At 36.3% G+C, this 23,244-nt stretch overlaps 1 protein-coding gene across 1 annotated transcript in view; it reads left to right on the forward strand.

The window, feature by feature from the left end:
* The window catches only part of Pss (phosphatidylserine synthase 1 homolog l(3)77CDf), a 115,097-nt gene that overhangs the window by 73,405 nt on the left and 18,448 nt on the right, over positions 1–23,244 (forward strand). The window contains exons 6-8 of the mRNA XM_090384645.1: positions 59–210; positions 12,506–12,565; positions 21,166–21,247. Of these exons, the coding sequence (XP_090240771.1) occupies positions 59–210; positions 12,506–12,565; positions 21,166–21,247 (294 nt within the window). The remainder of the gene's footprint in view (positions 1–58; positions 211–12,505; positions 12,566–21,165; positions 21,248–23,244) is intronic.

Consider the following 23,244-nt stretch of genomic DNA (forward strand, 5'->3'; position numbering starts at 1 on the left):
ATTTTAGTGCCTGCCTAATGCCTTTTTTTTTTTTTTTTTAATTTTTTTATTCCAACAGGTAGCATTTGCTCATCTTTTGCCAAATTTTATAGAATGCTGGTGGGATGCCTTAGTCCTTGATGTTTTACTGTGTAATGGTCTAGGGATTTGGTTGGGCATGTTTATTTGTAAGAAGCTGGAAATGAGAACATACAATTGGGAAAGTATTAAGTATGTATTCTCATTTAATGTGTTGTTTTTTGTGTTTTTCTTATTTTTATTTATTTATTTATTTTTTGCTTGTTATATATATTTGGGTATTAATAAGAAACAGAATATGTATATATATACACCACAAACTCTCAAATATAATGGTCCAGCCCCTAGTTTCTCACAGCATAACAGAATAATACCATAATTAGGTGGAAATCTGAGAAATACAGATATGCTATTCCTATTTCAGGTCTACAAGAAATGACTTTAAATTTATTGTAAAGGTCCCACATGAGAAATTAATTTCAGTAATTACATAACTACCATTAGTTATAACCCCAAAGTGTTTTTGCTTGTTTCAGTTGCTGTCATACTATTTGTATTGGACTGACTACCAAATTATCTGATACAGATTGACCAGTTCACTAGAAACCTGTGAATGATACTTGGGACATAGGTCCTTTACCTATTCAAGATTGATAAATCAAAGTTTGGATTAGAAAAGAAAAAGGAAAAAGAAAAAAAATTTTTTTTTTTTTTTTTAATCTTTTCTGTATTGGCAGCAATCTCCTTTTTGTTGTAGTCTTTGTTCACACTTCCCTATATTGCAATAGGAAACTTTAAAATAAAGTGCTCTTTATTTGAGGTAGTGCAGTAGTTGGACATATATGCTGTTCCTATTTCAGGCCTACAAAAGTAAAATAAATGATGATTAAGAAAAGTGTGATTGAGACCCTGTACTGGGCAGGCAAAGAACTTTCTTGTTAGTAGAGAGCCGTATTGTTGTTGTTGCAATTACAAGTTCATCTTCATTTTTGACTCATAGGGGCATTGCCATAATTCACTTCTGGTAATAACCTCTTACAAGAAACTAACACCCCTTTTTAGCTGGTAATACATAAGGTGTTGCGAAAAGAGACTTGTGTGTACATTCTCCTGTTTTTCCATATAGAAAATGTGGACAAACAGAATTCACTTTGTAACATTTGATAATTAAAGTGGTTGTGCATTGTGATGTACACAATACAAGCCCTAACTTCCACACTTTCATTATCTCATGATGTTACACAGTGATTTTTCTGTATACCTGGTTATTCACTTTCACAATTCTTCTATCATCAATGGCATGATAGGTGCCTCTGTAGCCAGGTGGGCAGGAACAGCAGTGCGTAGCACACGCTTCATGATTAGACCGGGGATCGAGCCCGTGACCACCAAATACGGAGGATGCAAAAAGGTCAGGGAATAACCACCGCATATTCCTGGAGCAATATGGCCTTAGTTGCTAATGTTCCTAAAAGCCAATTAATAACAACAATGGCATGATATGACTGTTCTTATATTGTTTGAACCACTTATGAACCATCACTTTTCTTAACAATATTCCCTATAAACAACTACCTAGTCATTTTTCCTTCATAATTATTATGTCATTAACGACAATATGTGCTTGTCCGTGTCATGGGAAATCCACAGTACACTGGTTGTGTTTGTATTGTTCGCATCACTTGTAAACCATTACTTCTTAGTTGTTAAGCTGCACAAACTTGAATATGATGAAGAAATTTCATTTGTAGTACTCTTTCTGTAGTCATAAATATATGTGGCTTTAACACATGCACAGTGTCCATGTAGTTTGAACCAGGTCCCTCTCCCCAGTTTTTCTGTTTTTCATTTAAACAGTCCTCCTACAGGGTGTTTCAAAAATGATGGTCAATAATTTAAAGGTGAAAAGTACAAATTAAAATAAGCAAAAAAGTCCCATTGAACATCGGGTTCCAAACGAACCGTTTTCGAGATAATGCACATTTTCTGTTAAGATTCACCACTAACTATGAGAGCACTAGTTTAGCAAAAAGCTGTGAATCCTTTGCTAAGGGTGGTTCATTAAACCTAAGATAATACATTTTTAATTTTTGGTTTCGACACCACAGGATTTTACAGGTGTTACATGTTACAGGATGTTACAAAGGGTGTTCAAAATGCTGTCCTTGCATCTGTATGCAGCTTTGTAGTCTTCTCTGCATTGAGTTGCAAATCCTCTCAGGCATTCCTGGGTCATTTCTTATTTTCTGAAAGGCTCCTTCAACCCGACACTGCAATCGCTCAACTGTGTTAATGTTAGAAGTGTACACCAAGCTTTTTACATGACCCCAGATACAAAAATCCATAGGATTTAAGTTTAGTGATCTGGGAGACCACATTACAGGTCTACCTATACCTAACCGTCATGCATAAACCACATGTTCTGTCATTGCTGAAGTGGGACATTATCATCATCACTGAGGTCTGGAAGAACATTCTGCAGGAACTGAAAGTACAGCTCTCCTGTTAGCCTGTTTGGCAGAAAGTGTGGTCCAATTAGACGGTCTCCTAGTAGTCCTGCCCAGACATTCAACAAGAAACGTTGCTGATGTCATGACTCGTGAATTGCATTAGGATTTTCGTCGGACCAAACATGACAGTTATGAAAATTAAAAATACCATCACGAGTAAATCCAACTTCATCAGTGAACAAAATCTTGTTTAAAAATTGGGGGTTCAAGACACACTGTTGTTGCATCCATTGGCAGAAGTTCAATGTAAAAATGTAAAATTTGCCACACACTGCTATGACTCAGTACACACTCTTGCAGAGCAACCCTCGTCAAAATTCCTGGATTTTGTTCTATTCTTTCTAATATGCTTTCCTCAACATCAGGTGTTATGCTTCTGGGCCTACCTGCCCGTACTCCATGTACGAAGCACCCTGGTTCTCTAAGGCATTGATGTACCCCGATGAATGTGCCCCTTGTTGGGCTGCCTTCAGCGGGGAAATGCTTCTTGGTACAAACATGCAGCCTCGAGTGCACTGCTGTTGGCTTTACCATACATGAAGTGCATGTCTGCATACTCTTTGTTGCTGTAACCTCTTTCCATGTTGATTATCCTCTGACAAGTACTAGTATACCTGCTATGTCTCAGAGCATTGAAAGAGGGGAAAGGGAGAGAATGAGCATAACCTAACCTAACCTAAACAAACAAGTTAGTGGTGGATCCCAACTAGAAATGTGCAATATCTGGAAAACGATTCGCTTAAGGACCCATGTTTACCAGGCTTTTTTTGCATATTGTAGTCTGTACAGTTCACCTTTAAATTATTCACCATCACTTTTGAAACACCCTGTATATGCATGTTTTTTTTTTTTTTAAAAAGAGGCTGATAAAAAATTCATTAGGTGTATTTTTTTTTTAATTAAGCATTTGAATTCACAATGTAATATTATTATACTGGTTATACAGATATTATACAGATTACTGATACAAATTTGAAATTTGTATCAGTAATCTGGATAAATGTGCCTGATAAATGTCCACATTGTAATAAATGTTCACAGGCTAATGAATGTGTCTAGTAATAGCAATTCCTACTGTCATGTGGGAATTGCTATTACTAGAGACATTCATTAGAAAATTGGTCCCAGGTGCCAAGTGATTTTGTGATCAAGTGTCTTTGCAAATAAATTAGCGCTCTTTCTGGAAATAAAATCGTTTCCTTATTTTCAGCATTACATTAACACTCAAATCTTTCAGTAAAGAAAGCACTTTACTAGATCAGAAGGAGAAGCAACCTTTTTTCTCTTAATTTTTTGTTTTATTACTAACCCACTACCGCTTGGTCACAAAGGTAACCTGGAGGGGAAAAACTCTCCCTTCCAGGGCGAAATGGAGCAATCAGTTCTTAAAACCCAGAAATCCACTGGGTGCATAGATGAGACCCTTACAGGGCAAAAACAGTCAGAGCCTGATTTTGTTGCAGCTAAATGTCAAAAGACTGATGTAGCCAAAATCAGAATTCCAACCACCTTCCTTATCATTCACTCAACCGAAGAACAACCTATTGGCAAATGCTTGTCATTTCTAGTGCAAAAATGCCTAGAAAGCATACTAGGTACTCCCAAGACAGTTCGTCGCTTAAGATCAGGAGACTTACTGGTTGAAGTTGCCACTGCTCGAAAGTTTGAGCAACTACTAAAACTAAAAACTTTTGGTGGAACTTCTGTTATCATTTCACCAAACATTTCCCTGAACACGTCAAGAGGTGTCATCACCGAATGGGACCTAATGAATGTGTCAGATGATAAGCTGAAACAAGAACTACAAGATCAAGGAGTAATCAATGTAAGAAGAATAATGACAAAAAAAGACGGCATACTAGTTCCTGCTCGGAACATAATACTCACTTTCAATAACTCAAAACCACCAACGGCAATCAAAGCAGGTTATCTTAATTGCTGTGTTAAAGCGTATATTCCAAACCCCTTACACTGCTACAAGTGCCAGAAGTTTGGACACTCACAAACAGTCTACAGAGGAGCAGCTGCTTGTGCCACATGTGGATCCACTGCACACACAAACACTGAATGCACAGCTACAACACCTAGTTATCCAAACTGCAGAGAAGCACCTCCAGCATTTTCAAAGGAGTGTCCCCTTTGGAAACATGAAAAACACATACAGCGATACAAAACTGGACAAAGTGTCATCGACTAAGAGGCTAAAAAATCTTTATACCTTGAATACTAATAAACCAACCTGCTCAAGCAACCAAAAGACATATATCAGTTGCAACCCAAACGGTGGTAACCATACCACTAAGCAAATTGCTATCTCAGTGGGCAAGGTCAGTATTGGCCACCATACCAGTAAACCAAACGACTAGCAAACAAAGTAAAGCCATAAATACTCCAATTACTGTACAACCAGATGCCTCCCCCACAGAAAAACACCAAAGTAACTACTAGTCCTGATGCAAACCAAACACATTGCATGGACTTAGAAGATAGCTCACAGCAAGATGAGCACGTACTAGGACTATTCATTGACGAGGATATGGACACTGGAAAACCATACTTTTCAAAGAAGGTGAAGGGAAACCTGAGCGAAACAAACCTTCAGCCCCTTGAAAACAAATCGAGGGTTCTACTAATACCAAATAATGCTTACATTTCTACAGTGGAACTGTAGAGGATATCGCAGTAATTTAAATGATATCCAAGATCTCCTCACACAATATGATTCCATTGCTTTCTGCCTTCAGGAAACCAACCTAACCCCACATATAACTGTTTCTCTCCGGAACTATATAATTCATTGGCAAGATCGGGCGCATGGAGGTGTGGCATTAATAATCAACGCTCAAATACTCTCCGAACCACTCCCATTAAAAACAAACCTTGAGGCAGTTGCAGTGCAAGTCAACGTTAATTTTGACTTGACTATCACCTCACCGTACTTGCCGGCCAATCAAAATATAAGCTACACCGACCTAGAAGAACTAGTGGTACAACTTCCTTTACCCTACTTCATCCTAAGGGACCTCAATAGTCATCATCTGTTATGGGGAAATCAAAATATGGAAAAATTGTAGAAAAGTTACTTGACCAGCACAATTTGATTATTCTCAATAATGGTGTACACACTTATACGCATTTACCTACAGTATCTACTTCAGCTATTGATGTCTCACTATGCTCAGCATTCATATATCCTCAGTTTGGATGGACTATTCATAGCAATCCACTGGGTAGTAACCATTACCCAGTGATATGCTGGATTGATACAAACATCCCCCACTTTTCTAACAGAACTGTCAAATCAAACTTTTTCAAAGCAAAATGGGATATATACAAACAACTGATGCAAGCATCCATAAACTTAACCACAAAATATATATCTAACCAAATACTACAGGCAGCAGCAGACCAAGTGATTCCAAAGCAATCCAACAGAATATTAGCGTGCTCAAAATTTTGGCAGGATAATGAATGCAGCATGGCTAAAAAAGAAAAGAACAAAACATGGAACATCTTCAGGAAGTTTCCAACAACTGCAAATCTCATCCACTTTAAACAGGCTAGGGCAAAAGCAAAACGTATTATGCAGACTAGCAAAAGGGAATCATGGAGACATTTAGCCTCCACAGTTACAACAAGAACTACAAAAACGCAAACAATATGGACCAAAATACGACATATATACTCTAAACATCCACGCATCAACCTTCCCATACTAACTGTAAATGGTTGTGATGTTACTACACCAGTGGAGATTACAAATGCATTGGGCAAATTGCTCATGAAAATATCAGCCACAACATCTTACACACCTCATTTTCAGGTATGCAAGGCACAGGCTGAGAAACATTTCATCAACTTCGAATCAGCATCTAGTGCCGCATATAATCTCATTTTCACAATGATAGAATTTCACCATGCTTTAGCCACCACCAAACTCAGTGCAGCAGGACCAGATGAAATACACTACATCATGATAGCACAACTTACTGAACCAGCCCTTAAGACATTGTTACTTTTTTATAACAGAATTTTCAAATAGAATACCTTCCCGGACAAATGGCATCACACTTATGTTTTGGCATTTCCAAAACCAGGAAAATATACTACAAATCCACAACACTACCAACCTATTGCAATCACCAGCTGTATGAGCAAGATACTGGAAAAAATGATCAATGCCCGCCTATCGTGGTTCCTAGTCCAAAACAACCTTCTTAACCCAGTACAATGCAGTTTTAGTGAAGGAAGATCCACTCTTGACTTACTGATCAGGGCAGAAATAAACATCTATGATGCTTTTGTATGAAAAGAACACCATGTCATGGTTCTCTTTGACATAGAAAAAGTGTTTGACACAGCTTGGAGGTATGGTATAATTCAAAACCTATATGATCTAGGACTACACGGACACCTGCCAGAGTTTATCAGAAACTTCCTCCATCATCGCTCATTTCAAGTTAGAGTCAACAACCAGTTATCTTCCAATTTTATCCAGGAAGACGAGGTCCCCAAGGTTCAGTACTAAGTGCGAACCTATTTACAGTTACATAATGAACTCCATAACACAGGATATACCACAAACATTGTCCACTACCCCGTACGCCAATGATTTCAGTATCCTGCCATTTGCCTAATATGCAAATGGTAGAAAGACAGTTGCAAGGTGCCATCAACAAAGTTGTAAAATGGTCCCAAAACAATGGTTTCTGCATCTCGCCACGAAAGACTGTCGGGGTACACTTCTGTAGGAAGCATAACCTACATCCAGACTCAGAACTTCACCTAGAAAATCAAATCATCCCGGTGGTTCATAGTGTCCACTTTCTTGGTGTGGTTCTAGACCAAAAACTTACCTTCCTCGAACATATAAAAGAGCTCTGGATTACTTGCCTTAAGAAGCTAAACATCTTAAGAGTACTGTCTGGCACAACACGGGGAGCCGACCGTTACACACTATTGCATTTGTATCATGCATTAATAAGTCATGACTAGACAATGGTTCTGTGGTCTACAGCTCTGCTAGACCAAGTGCCTTACGTTGGCTTGATCCTCTACACTACAGTTCTCTTCAGTTTGCACTAGGGGCATTCTGTACATCACCAGAGCTTATATGCTGAAGCAACTGAAACCTCTTTAGATCTATGTAGACAAATGCTTCTATTAAACTATGCAGCAAAAGTCAAAGGGCAACTAGACAACCCTACTCAGAATAGACTTTTCTCACCCAAATGGGAGAACCTTTACAGAGCCTATCCATCTAAAAACCCATCAACAGGGATACGCCTGCATTCCCTGCTCAGTGACTGGCAAATTGACCTTAGCATGATACAGCCTACTACTTCTTGTACAGCTCCACCTTGGATGTATCACATACCATTGTGTGACCTTTCACTGATGTTGTTGGGGAAACACACCTTATCCCAACAGAACGTACTGCAAATTCATGCCGCATTGAAAACCCAGCACGTAGAGTACATGCCAATCTACATGGACTGATCTAAAACTGACGCCCATGTTGGTGTAGCAGCAGTTTTTCCCAACCTTACCATAGCCAAGAAACTCCCCATTGAATGCAGCAGCTATACTGCAGAACTCTGTGCTATCTTCATAGTGTTAAATTTCACCTTATCAACAAATATATTGAACAGTATTATCTATACAGACTCCATTAGTGCTATCCAAGCTATACAGCAGAATAAAAATCATGATAACTGCTTACTCATACAGATTTAGAATACCATGACTAAGCTAACTAGGATGAAACAAGAAGTCATTTTTTGTTGGATCCCTGGTCATGTTGGAATTTCTGGAAATGAATGTGCTGCTCTAGCTGCGAAAACTGCTACAGATCCTATAGATGAACCATTTAGTATACCGATCACAGACCAAGTCAATTATAAAGAAGCGGTGTCTTGAAAAAATTGCAACACATCTGGCAAAGTCAAGTTGGGAACAAACTACTCCATACAAAAGAAACATCTCCAACCTTGGAAATCCAGTATACATGAAAACAGGCATGAAGAAGCCATATTAACCCGACTACAAATAGGCCATACACACATCTAACGCCGACCGGGCTAGCCGAGTGGGTAAAGTACCTGCCCGGCAACCCAAAGGTCGGGGTTCGATTCCCGCCTCGGGCTTGGATCAAAGTACTGCAAAAACCTTGGGAGGTGCAATATGGCTACAGAAGCCGATGCGCCAACAACTACCAAATCAAAAAAAAAAAAAAAAAAAAAAAAACACATCTAACACATCTTTATCTTCTTGCAGGCACTGATCCACCACTGTGTACAAATTGCAACACTCAGTTCACTGTCCAACACGTACTCATTGATTGTCCCAAATGCAATAGTGACCAACAAGCTATGTTTACCTCTTTTTCCAGGACAAACATTCCTTTCAGTATTGCTGACCTTCTGGCAGATACTCCACACGTGGCCAAAATTTTTTCATTCCTTAAACGGATACAACTGTACAATGCAGTGTGAACTTCAACAACATTTATATACATAAACTGTGAATTTAATATCACCATAAGTGCATTATGGCCTTGCTGCCTTGCACCGTAAAGCCCATAAACAAACAAACATTAAAAAATTATCTGGCAAGAAGAGTGTAAATACAGCTATATTTTACTTTTGTTAATGTAGTGTATCAGTATTTTTTTTTTTTATATAGCAGAATTTTTTATTATACAAAATAATAGTGGAAATTGAAAATTATTCATTCTGCCATATTTTTGGATTGTTTGAAATCAAGTTTAGAGTTTAAATGTATTATGATAGTTAAAAAAAAATAAACTCTATGAACTCTTTAAAAATTGAATGCCAAAACACATAATTAGTTTAACATTAAAAGAAAATGAATTTTTTCATTTAGCATTGCAAAAAATATGTTTGAACCAAATGTATATGGTGCTATCTTTTACTTTTCTCCTTTGCATGTGCATAGTGATATGGTTTTAGCATGTTGACTGCCAAATACGAGTTAACTCGTATTTGGCGATCTGGCCCAGGACATTGCCTACAAGTTAATTTGGACTGGTATGACTTGCCTTCCAGGCACAGCTACGAGTATATTTGTAGCAAATACGTGCAATTGATGGATAGTTGGCTTCTGGGATAATAATGAAAAATCAACCAGTGTCAGAAAATAGAAAATTTATTCACAAAAAAAAAATATTTTATTTACAAATACATAAAGAAAAGTGTATTACTAAAACTCATGATAATATTATTGGGTTTATTTGTGATATTTCATGAAACGTTCTTCTACACAAAGAGTAGGCTTTTCTTGGCACACTGGACAATAATATCATGTTTCTCGCCATTTTCTTTTATTTCTGGTACATACTCGACACAGCTTAGTCAGGCGTGCTTTTTTTTCAGTTGGTGGTATAGCCTCTAAATAATAAATGTCACATTCAGACCTAATCTTCTTTGCAACGTTTAGAATTTTTTCTCCAATCAAAGATTCAGTGAATGTTTCTCTGAATTTTAGAGATTTTATGGTGGAACCTTAATGGAAAAGGATGTATGCGTTATGTATATATATTTCTAAAATATGTAATGCAATTTTTTTTTTGGTCATTTGATGGTTTTTCTTAGCACTGAATAATATGAGAATAATGTGCATTTGATCTGATCGAGCTATGCCGGGCATTCCACTATTGTAATCTTGAATTATGTTGGATTTTATCGAAATTTTTCCATTTCTGTTACGTACCTTGACTATTTCAACAACGTTTGTTAGAAATAGTGAGAACTTCTCTTGATCCCTCCACTTACAAACTACAACAGGGCCATTTCATTGCCATGCAACTTCTTTCTTCAATTTTCTCATCACCAGATCTTTTGGATTTTCTTTTCTGTTGGTGCATAATGTTCAACATAAGTTTTTTGAGCAGACAACAATTTCATCAGAGCAACAGAATTATAAAAATTGACCATATACACTACATATCTCTTGTCTAAGTAGCCCTCAAGCAAGTATAGCACAACTTCAGCAGTATGTTTTGTTCAGTTTCTTCTGACTTACCTGAGTAAATTTTTATTTTCATAACAAGGCCGTTGGACTCGCGCAGTTTGTAAAGTTTGATTCCGTATTTGTGGTTTTTATTTTTTATGTAGTGGAGGAAATTCAGTTTCCCACGCCACAACATCGTCGACTCATCAATACAGATGTTTTTACGCATAACATTATTGAAATGATTCAAAATTTTGCCTTTAGCTAGCGGGTAGTTGGTTGGTGGAACAGACTTTCATCCTTTGTTGTGGAAGTTGATAGCCTAAATAAATTTAAGGCTGAGCTGAACAGGTATTTGGAACAAACGGAGGAGTGAAATGGGAGCGTTCGTTTTTTTTTTTTTTTTTTGGCTGATGCTGCATAAGCTTGCTTTCTTGCATCATACGCCTCTACAAATGCTAAAAAAAATGCTAATGCTAAAATCGGTTTTACTTTGTTATAGCCTGTCAGCAGACTGTAATGAGTTATCTGCACAGTGAAAATATCGTAATATCAACTGGAATCTATTTTGACTCATAAATGATCACCAAAACAACTTCAGCAGTATGACCTATGTTTTGTTCAGTTTCTTCTGATTTACCTGAGTAAATTTTTATTTTCATAACAAGGCCGTTGGACTCGCACAGTTCGTAAAGTTTGATTCCGTATTTGTGCTTTTTATTTTTTATGTACTGGCTGAAATTCAGTCTCCCATGCCACAACATCATCGACTCATCAATACAGATGTTTTTATTCGGTACATAATTATTGCGCATAACATTATTGAAATGATTCAAAATCGGTTTTACCTTGTTATAGCCTGTCAGCAGATTGTAATGAGTTATCTGCGAAGTGAAAATATCGTAACATCAACTGGAATCTATTTTGACTCATAAATGATCGCCAAAACATAACATTGTAGAATGCACTTGTACTCCAGTAATGAAAAGGTCCTTGTTCTTTTCCTCTATTGAAGGAAAAGAACAAGGACCCATTTTTAACAAAAGTCCAAGAGATGCTTTCATTTCTGAGATGTCAGTGTCCTTCCATTTTGACGACCTGGCATATTTTTGCAATTGTCCACATTTTTAAGTTTCTTGCCTAGCATATAAATTAGTTTGTTCCACTAATAATGTGAGAAATTCTTCCGAAAAATATAGCTCTACCAATTTTTGTACACTGTTCTGTTGTGTCCATTTTCAAACCAACGTTCTCTTCAAAAATAAATTGTGGAGGATCTTGTACTATTTCATTCCACAAATTATTATCATTATTTGACGTACTTGCCTGTGGAGAATTAGCATTATCTTCGGGCTGGGAGTTGGCTTCACCTTCACTATCCTCACTTGAATTGTTAGAAGGTTCATAATTATAAGGTCACTTTCAGAACCAGAACCGTATGGCTCGTCAAAAATCTCTTCAAATTCGGAGTCACTTATATTAGCATACAGCTCAAGCTCTTCTTCGGTCAGTGGTCTCTTCTTATCCATGTTTTAGGTTCTTTTGTTTGTTTGTTTGTTTTTTTAGAAACACGTAACAAATTACTAGATACAACGTACATACATGGCATAGTCTATGTCACTACTACGGATTTATGCACAGTGCTGACTCATATATGGCAAATTCTACAAGTAATAATACGTCTTGAGTTAACTCGTAGTTGGCTGCCGTGAGGAATTTTTCTATTACACATGCCATCTTACAACAATAAGCTTTTTTAGGAGTTTTTGTGATGAATATATATTATAATTTGGGTTTTGAATAATTTAACATGTCTAACTCAGATTGGTGTCAGAGATCCGTTCACCCAAATAAGCCATAGCAGTCAACATGTTAAGCACTTCCTTTAATGCTTTGACTAAAATCAGTTGTATGTTGATAGTTTAGTATTTCATTTTCTCAGGATTTCCGTTTTCATGCTGCTGCAGGGAAAAAAAACTTGAACTTTTTTTTATATAAAATTGCAGAGATATACAGACTACTACTGGAAAAATTAGAAGAGCAGTATTACAATTCACTCCTGCAAGGTATGGACAATAAATTGATTAAAGAAATATTCTTAAATTCAAATGTTCATATTTTTGATAAATATAAAAGTTGTAGTTCAGAATGAGCATAAAATAACTTCCCATAATGAATTTTTTACATTGACATCAGTTAAGCATCATGCAACAATCTATATTCATTCAAAAATAATTCTGATAATTGAAAGGCTGTCATCCCTATCATTTGTTATTATTATCAAAATATTTCTCTTGCCCTGAAATGCTTTAGGGCCTCTAGAAGAGAGGAAAAGATGAACAAAAGTTCTGGTTCATACACCACAAAGCACTCATATGCTCCCATGAAAAAATGAAAGGACAGGAAGTGAACACAATGTCCCTAGAAGTGGCTGGCCAACAAATTCTCTCTCTCTTTCTACTTTTCACCCATTTGGAGAGGCTTGGGTTCAGACCCCATCAGAGATAAGAGAAATTTTTAATTGTATTTCATCTTGATATCAGCTGATATCAAGTAGTAGGGGGAGTAGGACACCCCCACATCAATTATTGCAGATTTTTAAACCCACATAACATGCAGATTGGCTCACGAACACACATTTATATAACCATAATGTTACTTCAAACTATATTGTCAAAAATCCTAAGAACAACAACAAGATGAAAACCCAGACTAGCTAGTAGCTAATGTATTGTGGATAGATGGGACTCATTTCAAAGTTTGTCATTTGGGCAAAGGAAAAATTCCCCCATTTACTTCAATATAAATATTTTTGATTTGTTCATATTTATTTGAAGTTAGTGGCATACTCCAAACTGTTATAATAACCGGGGAAAAAAATATAAAAAGGCATCATTTTGTCTGAATTAGACAAACAAAGAATCCTTGGTAAAATCATATTCTAGCAAAATGGAGTGCAACCTTATATCCAGTAAAGTATACTTAGACTTTTCAAAATTCAATAATCTCATTAGCCATGATTTTGATATTAAGTGCCCTTCACTGGTTAAAATCACTGCTGCTTTTGGTTATGGTGCTTCTTTGAAGATCATTAGCATTAGTAGAGGCACATGATGCAAGAAAGCAAGCTTAAACAGCATCAGCCAGAAAAAAAAAAAAAAAAAAAAACCCTTCCCATTTTACTGATCCATTCATTCCAAATGTTTGTCTAGTTCTGCCTTGAATTTATTTAAGCTATCAACTTCTACAACAACAGATGGAAGTTTGTTCCAGCAATCAACTATCCTCTGGCTAAAGGCAAACTTCCGCACATCTATTCTACAACTGTCTTTCCTCAGTTTGAATCTATGCCCCCTCAAGTTTGTAATCTGAGCAAGAGGAAGAATCCCATCAGCATTGAGCCTGCTCAATCTATTCAAGGCCTTATACACTTCAATCAAATCATGTTTACAAAACGCGGCCTTTGAATTTATTAGAATTGAAACATGCAATTAGAAGAGAGACTTTCTTTGTTGATCCAGAGCACTGATTATTCTGAGTGATTTTGTTACTTGAATAGCCTTAACCCTTTTCACAAGTTTGCGCCAAACAGATTTCACAGTATTTTGTGTTGTTATAATAATAAATATCTGTTTATAAAATTTTAAATTTGTCATAGGAAGTTATTTTATTCTTGCCCTATGTTTTAAAATTATTACTTTCGAATTTCAGAATCACTTTACTTCATTGGTAGCAGTTTATTTCGCTATTATGCCTAGGAAATAATCTTCAACTAGTTATGATATGTGGCTTTTTTATTTTTGTACATATGTGTATATACAGGGTGTTTCAAAAATGATGGTCAATAATTTAAAGGTGAACTGTAGAGACTACAATATGCAAAAAAAAAAAAAAAAAAAGCCTAGTAAACATGGCTCCTTAGATGAATCATTTTCGAGATATTGCACATTTCAAGTTGGGAACCACCACTGACTTGTTTGTTTAGGTTACATTATGCTCAGTCTCTCCCTTTCCCCTCTCTCAATGCTCTGAGACGTAGCAGGCACACTAGTACTTGTCAAAGGATAGTCAACATAGAAAGAGGTTACAGCAACAAAGAGTATGTGGACATGCACTTCATGTATGGTAAAGCCAACGGCAGCGCACTCGAGGCTGCACGTTTGTACCAAGAAGCATTTCCCTGCCGAAGGCAGCTCAACAGGCGACATCCATCAGGGTACATCAACGCCTTAGAGAACATGAGCGCTTCGCACATGGATTACGAGCAGGTAGGCCCAGAAGCATAACACCTGATGTTGACAAAAGGGTGTGATGAGAAAGACTAGAACAAAATCCAGGAATTTCGACAAGGAGAATTGCTCTGCAAGACTGTGTACTAACTCATAGCAGTGTGTGGCGAATTTCACATCACAAATTACTGTACTCCTAGCATATCCAGCATGTACAAGGTCTCAGCAATACAGACTATCCTCCCAGAGTATTCCCATGGTCAGTGGCGGATCTTAACAGAAAATGTGCATTATCTCGAAAACAGTTCATTTGCAGCCCGATGTTCACTAGGACTTTTTTGCTTATTTTAGTTTGTACTTTTTACCTTTAAATTATTGGCCATCATTTACGAAACACCCTGTATAATAAAATAATTGTATAAAAATAGACTTTTATAACAAGAGCCAAAAATTTTGCATTAACTGAATGTAATGGACTGGAGTAAGGATATAACAGAATGTTGAGTTAATGCAGAAAGCATAAATAAATGTGGAAAGTATTTTATAGCCAAGTAAATACATAATAAAGTTCATAAATATTTGGGATTTTGTTTAGCATAAATTTATATAGGCAAAATCAGTAAATGAAAAATGCAAAAACTAGTATATATGATCTGTGATTAGAAATGCCATTCATGCTTTATTGTATATAAATTAAAAAAGAGCCATGAGAAAAAAATGTGTCTTTGTTTCCTTATATACACTATGTTAATCAGAAGTATTCTGAATCAGACATCAAGACATTCATATACAGCTAGCCCTTGATTTACGTCGGAGTTAGGTTCGTTGGGGTCAGGCGCAAATAGGAACTCTTTATATAATGGAGTCATTTGGAAATCACAGGGTTAGATTCCGGGCACCAAAAATTTTACTTATCACTTTGCATTGATTGTTTTATTTTATTAGCATTCTTCATAGTTGTAGTAATAGTCAATGGAGGCATATTCATATCCCTACACACATTAAGGCGGCTTTCACCAGATTCCATCTTCCGAATATTGCACTAGGATTCAATGAACTACTTTTACCAGACATGGCATCTCTTTATTCTATTAAATTAAAAACTTTATAACACAATTGGCAAAAACTGCACACGACCATTATTATTATTTAATTTATTAATAGCACAATTAATAAAAAATGTTAGTGTAATAAACTTCCAACACATGTAAATAGCATAAACAACGACCAACTGAATGCTTCACTGCATTGACCTTTAACACCCGCATCCACGAGTGGCTACTTTGAGGCTAGGAATCTTTCTCGTCTCTGATACGGATGCGCTAATTGCTGAGTGGCTCAGATTGTCCTACAGTGCATGATACATAGCACAGTATGATGCCGATAAATTCTGTCTGACGATTTTAAACTTTCAATTTATAAAAAAATTGTATAAATAAACAAATAAATAAAAATGGCATTGTGGTTAGTGATTGGCGCTATTGTGATTCAGACCAGTGCAAAATTAGGGCTACCTGTAATTGATTGAAATATGCAATTTTAGTATGTGCTATTCTGATTCTTCTACAACTATAATACTGATTTTGTTTGGCAACATATTTGACCATTCTGAGGCTATTTTTTGTTAAAATAAGTAGTTAGCTACTTCAGGATTCAACTTTTACATCAGGTCTCTATGATGTTCCATACAGTGGTCTGTGGAAACTTCAGAGCCTCCAGAATACATATAACATTACATCTAACAGTATGAAGATGAACAAAATGGAAAGGAATGGAAAAATGTTCTCGTTATTTTGGAATTATTTTGTAGAGGACATTACAGTAACCCATCAGTATAAACTGAACTGCAGAATGCTCAAGCAAAATACCATGTGAAACCAGCTTCATCAAGTTCGAATGCAGACGTTTTAATAAATTAAATGGCATCATCTTCATACTATTTTAATATATTCTTAGTACTTGTATTAAGAATATATTAAAATAGTATGAAGATGATGCCATTTCAAATATATTAAAACTTGTCTACATTTGAACTTGATGAAGTTGGTTTCACATGGTATTTTGCTTGAGCATTCTGCAGTTCAGTTTATACTGATGAGTTACTGTAATGCCCTCTACAAAATAATTCCAAAATAATGAGAACGTGTTTCCATTTCTTTATCATTGATCTGCAATATTAAAGAAATGGTGAGCTCTGAATCATCCAGTACAGTAATCTAGTACAGTAATCTAATTTCTAACATTTTAGAAAAACCATTATTGAATACTATATTCCCCCATGTATAAGACACACCCTTTTTCGAAAAATTTGGGGGTCTAAAAGCTGGGTGCGTCTTATATAGTGATTGTAGATTTTTTTTACTTGCATTTCGCGCTTGTTGTCTTTGCACTCATTGTTTCGCACTTGTTACTGGTACATTAGGTTACGTTTTGCCACATTCTGCCCAGAAATGGCTCAGAAAAGATTTTCGTACAGTGCTCAATTCAAGTTAAAAGTGATCCAGTTTGCAAAAGTGTATGGAAATCATGCTGCTGAACGTAAGTTTGGTCCTCCTCCAACTGAGAAAACAATCCAAGACTGGCTGTGGGAAGAAGAAACCCTACTGAAAATGCCACGGCAGAAGAAGGCCATGAGAGGCAAGTCAGCAAAATGGCCTGATTTAGAGAGGGAATTGAAGATATGGATTGAAGAGCAAAGGGCAATTGGAATTCCTGTGTCCACAAAGATGGTTCAGCATGAGGTAAGAAGAATTGCTGATGAAAAAGAAGTTACTGATTTCAAAGGAGGACACAACTGGTGCTTCAGGTTCATGAAATGGAATGGACTAAGCATGCGTACACGCACCAGACTTGCCCAAAAGATGCCTAAAAGCTATGAGCAGAAGGTCCTTGAATTTCATCGTTTTGTCATTCAGTGTCGGAAGACACATCAGTTTGAGTTGGGACAGATTGCAAATATGGATGAAGTCCCCCTTCAATTTGATGTCCCAAGTAACAGAACTGTTGATAAGAAGGGGGTGAAAACTGTAACTGTGAAGATAAGTGGACACGAAAAGAGCCATTATACAGTTGTTCTAGCTTGTTGTGCCGACGGAACCAAGCTGCCTCCTATGCTGATTTTCAAATGCAAAACAATGCCAAAAGAAGACATTCCTCGAGGAGTGATTGTCCACGTTCATGACAAAGGTTGGATGGATCACGATGGGATGAAGATCTGGTTTGAGAAAGTTTGGAGCAGGAGACCAGGTGGGCTCTTACGCAAACCTGCCCTATTGGTGCTTGATCAGTTCAGGGCACACATAACAAAAAACACAAAGAAGATTGCTGCAGAGCAAACAAAAAAACTTGCCGTCATACCTGGAGGCTTGACATCCCAGTTCCAACCACTTGATGTCAGCATTAACAAACCCTTCAAAGCTACCATGAGAGATGAATGGAACCATTGGATGTAGTCTTCTGGGGACAAAAGTTTATACCTGAGTGAAAAGATCCTGGGATAATATCAAGATTGAGATCGTTGTCAAGTCATTTAAGAAGTGTGGTATTTCAAATGCCATAGATGGAACTGAGGACAAGGCAATATATGAAGACAGTGATTCGTCATCAGACACAGATGAGGACAAGCTAATGGATGAGAGTTTTGACAGTGATGAGGAGTTGTATGAATTTTATGATGAATAAAACTTGAGTTCAATAACTTTATGTAATACATTTTTTTTTTCAAATTTCGGGTCCCAAAATTAAGGTGTGTCTTATACATGGGGAAATACGGTATGTGTTTATACAATTTCACCTTCAAATTTTACATTTACAAAGACAAGTTTTATAACATTCAAAAGGTCTTAATGAGGAATCGAGTTTATGATAAGTAAAAAATAAATTTTTATTTATACCTAGGACAGGCAAGGCCAGAAGAGTTTACAACTTTGTTGTAATTGTTTTTATTGCAATCAGTTCACCAACTCAACAGCTAACAATGGGCTATGCACTTTTTTGTTGACACATGCAGACTCAATCTCACATTTGGTCCTTGAGGCTGTCATGGACATTCTCTCAAGTATGCCAAGCTGTACTTGCTACCCGGGAGTGTAAAACGCTGATGGAACTGATATTCGGGTGACACTCAAGTTAAGTGTACCTAATTTCAGTGGATTTTAGTCAGTCTGTGGCAATCAAATCCTTTGCTTGCAACTTCACAATGATGAGACTGTTAGTAACCCTGGGTATAACCCCCATGTGCAAGCCCTGAAATATGGCACCTTAGCATACTGGAGGTGACCATCCAGGTGCGAACCAATGTAAACAGGGATCGAGGCGTGGCACCCACACTACATGGAGGAATGCTGCCCCTCTGTGTTTCCAAGCAATACTAGGTGGTAGATGACTCTCATCAATCGGTGCAGTACCACCACTTTGCTTATTGGAACCTTGAAGTGGTGGAACCCCTGTTTAGTCTCAAGAGCAAAGCTCCAGGAACCTCTCCTCCCCATCCCATCTCTTCCATCATGCAGTATGAGTCATGCCTTTTGAGGTTATGATGGACATCTTGGCGAGATCCAGTCTTCCTTACATTTCAAGAGTACAGCTCTAAAGCTCACATGCCGGCCACTAGATAATAGTCCACTGGACTGAACCTGTTGGTAACCCTGTAGGAGGCTTCCAGAGCAACTAGTGTATAATCTCGCTGCCTCTACTCTGCCAGATAGTGATTATAGGGAGTCCAGATAATGTGTAGGTGGGTGTATTGTCAAGGCCACGTTATTTCAAGAAGCTGGGTATATTACCACGTGTATGCCATATCCAAAAATTTCATTACTTCATACAGCATGTCTTCGCCATCCTCATCACCTTTTCTTACTTCTGAATACACCATGAATTGTCAAACTAATAAAACAAACTTATCTGCGAAAAGATCTAAACCTCCCAAAAACTTCCTTATTCATTTCACAAATATGCCTGGTCTCACTTCTAATCTCAATGATGTCCATTTCCACTTAGTCTGCCAAACCCCACGTACCTTTTCTGACAGAATCTCAGTTATCGATTGATTTGACCACCACTCATCTCAGTTGTCTGAATTATTCACTGTGTGATTCCTTTCACTTCAAAGGAATCATACATTGATTACACGCTTGTGCATATGTCCATTCTGACATTCCCTTTCAGAGACTTAGTAATTTCCTCTTTTTGATCTTCTCTGGCTTAAAATCTTTTTACCACATTCTGTCAAATTCATCTGTTGCCTCCATCATTCTCCCAACTCTACTAATCACTTGGAACTCTTTGAATTCCTCTCTTTGAAACTTGACTTTCTCCAGTCCAACTTTCCTAACAGTAAGGTAATTTTCCTTGGTGATTTTAATATTCGCAACTCCAGCTGGCTTCCATTTTCTAGTCACACAGCCCCAGCTGGTCGAGATTCTGAGGCTTTTGCAATTATTAATGACCTCGCACAGATTGTTCATTTACTTACCTGAATACCAGACAGTTATAACCATGCAACTAACACACTTGATCTTTTTCTCACAAACCACCCTTCTAAGTACACAGTCGAGGTGAGTGGTCCTGTAGGCACCTTAGATCACAACTCGGTGATGGTTCTCCAATGGAGCCATTCTCAACCACGTGTTGTTTGGCATTACAAGAATACAAAATGGGATGATCTGCAAGATTTCTTTTCTTTGATCGGATTACTGTTTCAAATCATCTGATGTCAACGTTTGCTCAGATTGTATTGGTGAAATTATTCTTATAGGGATGAAATCCTTTATTCCACACCCCACCTAAAAATCTCATCCTTTATCTAAACCTTGGTTTTCCAATGAATGTGCTAAGGTCATTCAAGAGAAGAATGTTGAATATTGTAAGTAGCTTGTAATCAAAATTATACATTTTGAATGAGGCATATGAATGCTTTCTGTCATTATGCAAGTTTTGTAAATTATCTACTTGAATATTATGTTATTAACAATAGATTATAATGAGCATTTTAACCATTTGAATAGCATTTTCTGCAGTGTGTCATGGAGCAGTTAGTTCCTTGTGTAATTACTGTTTATTGATAGTTGAGATCAAATCCCCACTGTGAATGTTCTTTTTTTTTTAATTCTTTTTGAAAAAATTATAAGCTGAAGTGAAGATATAAATGAAAAAACATAACACTGGAAATAAAATTTAGGATTAAATAAATTAACCAATGATCATTAAAATACAGCTTTTTTATTTAACAAATAAATGCTATACTGAAAAAATTCAAAAATGCTAGACTGAGTATGTCTGAAATACTGCTTACTGTCATAATAATTTTTGCAGTTTTGGAAGAAACATTACTTATTTTTTATCAATAGTGATAATAATTTAATTTGTAAGTATTTAATTGGCTTAATCCATTTTAATAATTTAATGAAGTAATTCCATAAATATTTTACTACATATAGCTGGACTCATGTGAGGTGGTTAGATCCTAACTGCACATATATGAGATTCTTAGCTGTTTCAGAACTTGTCATCTTTTGGCAGGTAAGCAACACGTAGTTTTGCTATTATTACCAAATTAAAATTTTTTGTATGAGTAAAGATTAAATGAAATTTTATTTAACATTGGTGAATCACTCCATCCTTGTCATTTTGTTCATTTTCTTCAGTCTGATGTTAGTATATTTACTGAACAAAGAATATTAACCTATCAAGAGACACATGGATTTGAAAATGATCCCTATGTTTTTTGAACCTTTCTGGCTACAATATTTTTTGCCTGAGCCCATTGGATCATACTATCTTTTAAAGACATTTTAAACTTTGTATAGGAGCAGTAAAATCTTTTTACCTGCTGTCATAATTGAGTAAGTCCTAATGAGAAGTTGTAATGACACTGTTATGGCTTCTTTTAGATGTCACTATGTTGCTTTAATAGAAGCTAGTAATAAAATAATAAAATTTCCCCGAAAAGTTTCTGACAAACTTTTCAGGGAAATTTGCTCACATATTTCATTATATTGGAGAGGTGCTACCTTAGCATTAGCAATAGCAGAGGCATATGATGCAAGAAAGCAAGCTTATATAGCATCAGCCAAAAACAAAAAAAAAAAAAAAAAAAAAAACCTTCCCATTTCACCCATCCATTCACTCCAAATGTTTGTCTTGTTCTGCCTTGAACTTATTTATGTTGTTGACCTCCACTGCAACAGATGAAAATTTGTTCCAACTATCAACTACTTGCTGGCTAAAGGCAAATTTCCACACATCTATTCTACAATTGTCTTTCCTCAATTTGAATTTATGTCCCCTCAGGTGAATAACCTGAGCAAGAGGAAGAATCCCATCAGCTTATCATTAGGAGAAGGTATCAAAATAATAGCAATTGTATTTATAATATAAACACAATTGCCATTACTGTGTTTATGATATTATAAACATTTGTAAATTACAAGTATTAATTAATATTTATACAAATATTATTATTAAATTATAATTTCTAGCACTCATGTTTGCACAAAGGCCAATAGCATAAAGAAAGTACAGGCACTCCCCAACTTACGTAATACTTGACTTATGTAAATTTGACTTTATGTAAGTTTTTGCCGGCCAGTGCAAACTGAAAAATATATCAAAATGTATTTTGCATCCCATAGGAATAAATGGAGGTATTGCGAAAATATCATAATTGAACCCGATAATACGTTTTTTTTTTTTTTTTTTTCTCTCTTTTGGTAATTCGTTCCAAGACCTCAGAAGTTGAAATTTTTGCTATATAACTAAAAACCATTTAACTCTCTAAAAGGTCATTTTTATAGTGGAAATTGTATTGTCAAATAAGCACAACACAAAAATCACTTTTAACTAAAGGATGCATAAACAAAACACACGGCCAACACGTTTACAAACGCTACAATTGGCTGAGAGGAAGGGCTATGCAGTCCGGCAGGAGAATGCACTACACTTTCATCATTATCATGTGTTCCCTTATAAGAATCAATTTTGAATGCCTTTGTGATATTTTTCTAGAGCACATTTCTGGAGGCCACTACCATAAAACAATTTGCACTATCCAGTTTATTGGGCTTTTCTGTTAGTGAAATCTATTATAAACTGGTAGTAAATTCGATCTTATTGCATTTGCGATAATACCGATAACTTGAATTGTGTAATTTTTGCGTTATTATGGTGAAATATGTTTCCTCTTCATTGAAATCTTCAATCATATAAAAAACATAAATAAATTTTCAGAATCTTCTCTTCCTTCCTATTTACTTATTACAATGATGAAGGGAAAACAACATAAATGACATTGTGATAGATGACAAAAATGGAAAGTACAAATGGTGGCAGTGTTAGGAAACGAAACAAAATTGATTTAGAAATGAAGATGAAAATGATTAAGAAGTAAGAAGCAGAACAAAGTTTGTCATCTATTGCATGGGAATTAGGTCTCACTGCTTCAACAGTGAATACTATTTTAAAGGACAGTGTGCATATAAAAGAACATGTTAAATAATCAATGCATTTAAGATCAGTAG

The sequence above is a fragment of the Mastigoproctus giganteus genome, chromosome 11, assembly GCF_048544385.1.
Source record: "Mastigoproctus giganteus isolate SK-2022 chromosome 11, ASM4854438v1, whole genome shotgun sequence".
In the NCBI taxonomy this organism is placed as follows: domain Eukaryota; kingdom Metazoa; phylum Arthropoda; class Arachnida; order Uropygi; family Thelyphonidae; genus Mastigoproctus; species Mastigoproctus giganteus.